The sequence below is a fragment of the Dendrobium catenatum genome, unplaced genomic scaffold (genome assembly GCF_001605985.2).
Source record: "Dendrobium catenatum unplaced genomic scaffold, ASM160598v2 fragScaff_scaffold_390, whole genome shotgun sequence".
NCBI classification, from domain to species: domain Eukaryota; kingdom Viridiplantae; phylum Streptophyta; class Magnoliopsida; order Asparagales; family Orchidaceae; genus Dendrobium; species Dendrobium catenatum.
In genome coordinates this window covers 3121735-3129230 of record NW_021318852.1, presented here as the reverse complement: position 1 = coordinate 3129230, position 7496 = coordinate 3121735, and the positions used below count along the sequence as shown (strand labels likewise).

The 7496-nt window shown below is 34.4% G+C and overlaps 1 protein-coding gene across 1 annotated transcript; it reads left to right on the top strand.

The window, feature by feature from the left end:
* Positions 1 to 1178: 1178 nt before the first annotated feature.
* LOC110116478 (mitochondrial carnitine/acylcarnitine carrier-like protein) lies at positions 1179 to 5613 on the top strand. The gene is made up of 3 exons (XM_020850044.2): positions 1179 to 1439; positions 3377 to 3768; positions 5154 to 5613. The coding sequence occupies exons 2-3, from the start codon at positions 3377 to 3379 to the stop codon at positions 5611 to 5613; spliced, it is 852 nt and encodes a 283-aa protein (XP_020705703.1). The 5' UTR covers positions 1179 to 1439.
* Positions 5614 to 7496: the final 1883 nt, after the last annotated feature.

Below are 7496 nucleotides of genomic sequence, written 5' to 3'. Positions count from 1 at the left end.
ATAAATCTTTCTTAATTGACTTAAATGTCCAAAAAAAAAAAAAAAATCCACCCAAATAAGCTTGACTTGATTCTCTAAATTTTTATTTCATATCTTTCGCATAGAATATTTGCCCAATTCAATTCAACTTGGCTAGTTCAAACCAAGTCTACCAGTTTATGGCCTCAACTCGGTCTATTCAGCCTTAGTTTAAAAATAATAATAATAATAATAAAACTCTATACAAATGAACATATTTGAAGTAGGATACTACAATCTATTAGCTCATCCTAAATAGGCCAACATAATCTATTAAGTCGGTCCTAACAAAATACTCAAGTGGACGACTTTCTTCATGTGAAAAATTATTGATTGGTACCATTTTGTTCTCCATCCGCCTAACACGCTAAGCAAATGACTTCTTAATAGCTCAATGATGATTACAAGTTGAACATTCTAATCGGGTTGCACGATATTTATATATTTTTTCTTATTATCTCTATATTATTTACATACGTAACTAGTTCTGTAATGTTCAAGTCCCAAATCAAAATTGTGAATACGGTTCAAGGCAAACTTGATTTACGTAATTTTTTATACTAAAATTTATTTTATAGAAATTTCATATCTTCTCGCTTTATATTTTTTTCTCTCTCTATTTCACTATTTTTTTTTTCACTCATTATTCTCCATACATTATATAATATGAATCGATTATTTCTTAACCTGTTACAAGATTATAAGTGTTTAATATAAATCTATTTCACTTTTTATGATTATGAGAAAAAAGTATTTTCCAATTCAGATATATCTGTATAAATTTTAAAATTGTTAAATTTAATTTAAAATAAATATAATAGGAAATAGTTAGTTAAAATTTTTATTTATCTAAAATAATTTTAATAATTTAATTGTTCATTCATATTAAAATTTAATTTAAATATTCTATTTCAATTTTTTAAAAATTCATAATTATTCGATTCTCAAAATTTGAGCAAATTTTTCCAAAAAAAAAAAAGATATTCTACCTTTCGTTCGCATGCGATTTGCGATTTATGCAATTTGGACCGTTGAAAACAACTTCCACGGTTTTGATCAAGTACCCGTATACGCGAGTGTCCGAGAAAACGTCCATATTACCTACCACAAAAGATTTCATGCGAGCGAGAAGGAGAGGATGAAGATTCTTTCTTCTCCGCCAACCCTATTCTATCGTAAAGTGCGTTCTTTGTCTTCTCCCATTAGTGGAAATCCACTCAATCAGACGGCCATTGTCGCTTCATCTGTCTCCTACTCATCTCAACCTCCATTTCTTCTCTTTCTTTGTCGCGGCTCACTCGTGTGGTATTCCTTCGCTTGATAAAACTGAATCACCTTGTGAAAAAGGAGCAGCCTTTCATACATAATCGGCTGCGCGGTTTTGATCAATTTCAAAAGCTTAGCGACAGATTGGAACCACAGTGAGTTATTTTGCTTTTTCACTTTCAATGCCTCTTCTGTTCATCTTCTAAAGTTTGGTTTTTTAGATTGGATCCAATAACTGCAAGTAATATACATTTGCTTATGTAATCGAATGTGTGGATTGGAGCTGTACTTGTTTAGTTGTAATTTCGCACAGGGAGGGGATCGGGATTTGAAAAAGTGGGATTCGAAACTGTTTTGATGAACGATTAAAAACTTCCAAGGAATCTGGAATCTGAATGCAAGACACTCTATTGTTTGGCTGTTACCTTTCAGTTTTGCTCAAAATTGGCGGTTTGGGATGGACGAGCTTAATGTTTGACTTTTTGGAGATGGTAATCCGTTCTAGGAAGGAATGCATATCAACTCCGTCAGATCTATGGGAATAAAGTCAAAGATTGTTTGAGAGTTTTACCTTTCTTACATGATTTAGGCTGTGTTGATCTTAGACAAGTTCCATAGGTGGATGCCAAGTAGATTTAATCTAATTGTTTTTGAATTATTGTTTCTTTCCTTTATTTTTCATGCGCAAATTAAGCTGCGAGGTTTTTATTTATTCATTTTGTTTAATGTAGAAGTTAATGTAAGTTAGATGTCAATGTTAACTGTCTATGCTGTGTGTTTTCTTTGGAGTTTAAGTAGCTTGACTTCTGTAAGATGTCGCTTGATTTAAGCGACATCCAAGTGTCAATAGAATAGGAGTAGCTCTACAGCAAGATAAGATTAGAGAGAGTCGTCTTAGATGGTTTGGTCACATAAAATGGCGGCCTTCTGATGACCTGGTTAGGAAAATAGAGGTATTAGATTTGACTTATGTTAAGAAAGGCAGAGGTAGACCTAAAAACACTTGGTTAGAAAATATTAGAAATGATCTTTTTTTTATTAGATTTAAACGAGAATTTAACTTTTTGGGTATATTGTACTTGGGTTGGCTTTGTGAACTCTCATTTTCTATTCATTTTTTTTTAGTGTTGCAAGAGTTGTTACACCTATTTTGTGGAAGTTTTTTGCTCTACTTTTATTTATGTCACCATTGATCTACACCATTTTTCTTCAGATTTTTTCAACATTAAGTTATTAGGTATGCCTGGGTCTCTCATGGAGCCTCTTCACATTAATCCTTGGTTTAAAAAACCTTCCATTTGAATCCCTGAGTTTTATTATGCGCTTCAATGTGGTCCTTCCATGACAGATCCACTAAAAATTCTCTAAACCCCAAAAAAGCTCTTCACTTCTAAGACAAAGTGGTGAGCAGAGGCATTGGCTAAAGCTCTACCCCTGCAGGTTCACAACTCATCTTCTTCATTATTCTTAAGCTCAATTGTTGATAAAACATAGGTGACAAGTTCACAATAGAGGACAAGTTTCACAGTAGAAAGATATATGCTCCAATCATAGCTTTGAATGAGCTTTCCGTTGTAATTCATCTATGGTTTTTAGCCAAAAGCTTTTGTTTCTAATTAATTTGAGTAATAATCCTAGGACATTATTGCCACCTCATTGGCAAAGAGGGGTGATTTTCATCTAAGTTTCGACTATCTTTATCCATTTGCTATTAGAAGGCATTGAATGATTTCTTTGGAAGAAGGTGCCAATTAGATTGCTGCATTAGATATTTTAAAGCTTCGCTCTCCAATGATTTTTTTTATTTTTTTATTTTTAGAGTAAAAAAATATTTAAGATAATATCAATAATCTTTATTCAATATATAATACTTTTTTTTTTGAAACCTTAATATTATTTTATTGTTTTGGTATACTTACAATGTTATGCATTACCGAATATAATTGTCTACATAGATATCTTGTTTCTTTTTCTTTTTTTTTTTCTCTTGAGAAATGAAACAACAGTGTAAAAAGAAAAATATGCAGGAGAGTCTGAAAATTCATACCTTGTAAAATTGCCACATTTTTGCTGACTACTATTAATACTGCAGATGGCAGATGTGGTTAAGGATTTAACTTCCGGGACCATTGGAGGTGCAGCACAATTGATTGTTGGGCATCCTTTTGACACAATAAAAGTCAAGCTGCAAAGCCAGCCAGTCCCCCTTCCCGGACAACTTCCTAAGTATTCTGGTGCAATGGATGCTGTTAAGCAGACAATTGCAGCAGAAGGCGCAAGGGGTTTATACAAAGGGATGGGAGCTCCACTTGCCACCGTTGCAGCTTTCAATGCCGTCTTGTTTACTGTAAGAGGACAAATGGAGGCTTTGCTGAGGTCTGAACCAGGAGTCCCTCTCACAGTGCAGCAGCAGGTCATATGTGGTGCTGGTGCTGGAGTTGCTGTTTCTTTTCTTGCATGCCCAACAGAGTTAATCAAGTGCAGGTTAGTAATGTTTGGTTCTGTTTGCTATTTACAATTTATTTTTCTTTCGTAAAATCTTTTTCGCTATTCCAATATCGATTCCGTTAAACATAATTAGTCGTTTAATCCATACCATAATTAGAATAAGAGTTATATCATGAATACCTTGTGAAAGAGTATAAAGTTATTCAAATATCATAATATACTCTTAAGACTTTGTTTTACCAGTGTTATTCCTCAACTATTTTTAATACATCCAGATATACCTGTCCTTGCAAGTCCTAAAATAAATGCGATGAAATCTATTTGTATGAGAAGCGCACAATGGAAGCCCTATCATGTAGTTTCCCCTCAATGGCTTCACAACTATCCAGGAATAGACATACAAAGAAACGAGTTCATCCCTATGAGAGTTCATACACCACAGCAACATGACTTCATTACCTTTCCTTAAATTTCTACCTCAACTTGATTTTGTTTTTAATAACGTTTGTCAAAGAAGTCTGATAGGAAATACTTTGAGTTCGCAAGTAATCCAAGAGGAAATACTTGAGTTTGCAAGCAACCCTAGCAATAATTGGTTCAAAACAACGAGAAAAACAGGACGAATCAATCTATAAATGATAAATTGCGGTAGTAGAATCAAAGCAAAACAAAACTCAAAGCAAGATACATTTGATCCTCAATTCGTGAGGAGGATCGTCTCTCCCAAATCTCTAGACAAGAGAGTCCAGAGCCCAAGTCGTCAAGAAACTCTAATTGAGAACAAATCAAAACATAATCCTTCCCTAAACATCTGCCCCTCTTAATACAAACATTTTCCTAATCTAATCTCCCTCCCAAGACCTAGCCACCCACTCCTTTTGAATTTGAAAACTATTTGGCAAGTTGGGGCCCACCATGTGGGCGTGCAATACCAAGGTAGGCGGACAAGTTCCGCCTCCCATAAACCTGAACTGGACCTTGGGCCGGCTGCGCCGGTTGTGAACCGGTGGCATAACAAAGACCTTGCCTTCAAATTCAATTCCATAACTAAGCTGAATATCAGGGTATCAGCTTAAACCCTAAACCCTGAACCCTGAACCCTGAACCCTGAACCCAAGTTTAGGGTTTAGGGTTTAGGGTTTAGGATTTAAGCTCCTTGTTTTTAGAAGTGGAATTGGAGTGCTTGTGGATGATAAGAATGCCTATTTGTTTGGTTATTAAGAATTCTTTTGTCGTTGTATCAACGTATTTTATGTACACAAAAACTTGTCCAATTCTGTATGTATTTCAATCACATTTAAATGAATAGTTTTCTTTCAGATTCTTTGTCAATATCTGGAGTACATCAAATTATTGTTTATCTTCATAATCACTTCAAACCAAGTATACATTTGTTTGCTTCTACTAAAGCTTTGAAACAGATTGCAGGCACAAAGTGCTTTATCATCCTCAGCCGCAACAGGCGCCGTTAAGTATGGCGGACCCATGGATGTGGCAAGGCATGTTCTGAGATCCGAAGGTGGCCTAAGAGGCTTATTCAAAGGTCTGGTTCCGACCTTAGCAAGAGAGGTACCTGGAAATGCTGCAATGTTTGGTGTCTACGAAGCCCTCAAGAAGACCTTGGCCGGTGGCCCAGACACCTCAAAGCTTGGTCGTGGCTCGCTGATTGTAGCCGGAGGATTGGCCGGTGCTTCTTTCTGGGCATTTGTGTATCCGACTGATGTCGTTAAGAGTGTGATTCAGGTGGATGACTATCGAAACCCAAAATTTTCTGGCTCTATTAATGCCTTCAAGAAGATCTTTGCAACAGAAGGTGTCAAGGGACTGTACAAAGGCTTTGGTCCTGCTATGGCGAGAAGTGTTCCTGCCAATGCCAATTGAGCGAAGTTAACAAGAAAAATATATTTGGAAATTGTTAAAATAATTAACTATTTTATTAGATCATATGCCCTTCCAGCACGAATTCACGGCCTAACACAATTCTGTAACACGTAATTGTAAAAAAAAAAAAAACTATTTTATTAGAATAAGATCATAAAGGGTTCACGTTTTCTCAAAGAAAAAGATTTATCAGGGCATTCTAATACGTTTATATCTAAATAAAATGCTTTTTATAGCACACATTCTTAATTTTATGTCATAAATTATTTCATAGTACAACTAAATAATTAGATAATAGAGAAAAATTATTCTATGGGATGCTGATTGTCATCCGGAGATCAACCAGAATGTGTCACATCACCCCTTCACTCGATAACGCCGCTCAGTACTGCTGACGTGATTGTACCTGATTCGCCTCCGGACATAGAGCTGCGTCTGACGTCCGCACATAATAATTTCTCAATAATAGAATAGAGTCTCCAAGTGATGTCACATGTGACACCGCCAAGAAAACTTTTGATCAAACTTATAACGCCCATAGTTCAACAACGTAGCCACAAACAGTAAAATAATATATCCAGCACCAGTAATGTAAAGGCATCCATTCACATAAACCAAACATAAGCTGATACAGTAAAGCCTATGTTCATCAATATTATATCATAAATACAAGATTGTTATTCATAAAAGGTATAATTAGGGCATAGTTCAATCCTCACCGTCAGCCTACAATAAGACATTGAACAAAGTAACAGATATTATTGAGCTGCTGCACCAATAGGGCCAGGTTAAGGATTCCTAAATTCCAAGTGCACAAATCATCTCTACATGATAATCACAACCTGTAGAGTGCAAATCAGTGAGCTAATCAAATATTTTAGAGAAAGATTAAATTGATGTAGAAGGAGAATGGTTTCAAAATGGGAGAACTTCATAATATTTGATATTGGAGCAATTTTTTCTCCTCAAAATGGCTTCCATTTGATGTGCTTCATGCAAAGAGTTCAGTAAAAAGCAGTGAAATGCCAGAAGTCAGATTTTTTTTTTTAGAGAACGATAAGCAATAATCGTAAAATCTGTGATTCGAACTCCAAATTTAGAGATAGTCGGTAGCTGCAACTCAGATCCACAATAGGAATAGAAATTCTAATACCAAACATGTTACAGGGCAGTCATTAAGAACCAGTAGGAAGAAATTAATGTATCAAGATATATTGATGCAAAATGCATTAAATATATATATATATATATATATATATATATATATATTTATTTATAATTTAAAATTTTGAATAATTAATGAACGTTTTATTATACTTTATTTAAGAGTTATAATTTACAAGATATAAATTAAAGATAATTTTTTTATTTTGGAAAAAGTTGTATGAAAAATCCTAACTTGAAGCATCTTTCCTTTCCTATATTTATTTATAATTTAAAATTTTGAATAATTAATGAACGTTTTATTATACTTTATTTAAGAGTTATAATTTACAAGATATAAATTAAAGATAATTTTTTTATTTTGGAAAAAGTTGTATGAAAAATCCTAACTTGAAGCATCTTTCCTTTCCACGATTCCTTGATTTCAGGACCATAGAAAGGCAATTGCAGAACAACCCAATCTATGTGAGAATAGTGGCAAACTTCATTCATGAAAAACATCACCACAAAACAAAAGAAAAATGAAGCCTTTTACTCTCAATTCAATGGAAAAGTACAAGTGAGGTTGTTTTGACCAATCGTCCCTGCATCCCATTCTCTCCATGCACATCCAACTTAGGTGAGTCTCACATGCACTTAAATCTGTCCAGTATGAAATTAAAGGCCTCCAGAAAACTAATTTTCTCAAGCTTCAATGTATTTATCATTAACTATAACAC

What these genes read in the sequence shown, in the direction of transcription:
- LOC110116478 (XM_020850044.2), top strand. Translation starts at nt 3,377, where the DNA reads ATGGCAGATGTGGTTAAGGATTTAACTTCCGGGACCATTGGAGGTGCA. An exon ending in ACAGAGTTAATCAAGTGCAG is followed by an intron (nt 3,769 to 5,153) that starts GTTAGTAATGTT and finishes GCTTTGAAACAG; the next exon opens with ATTGCAGGCACAAAGTGCTT.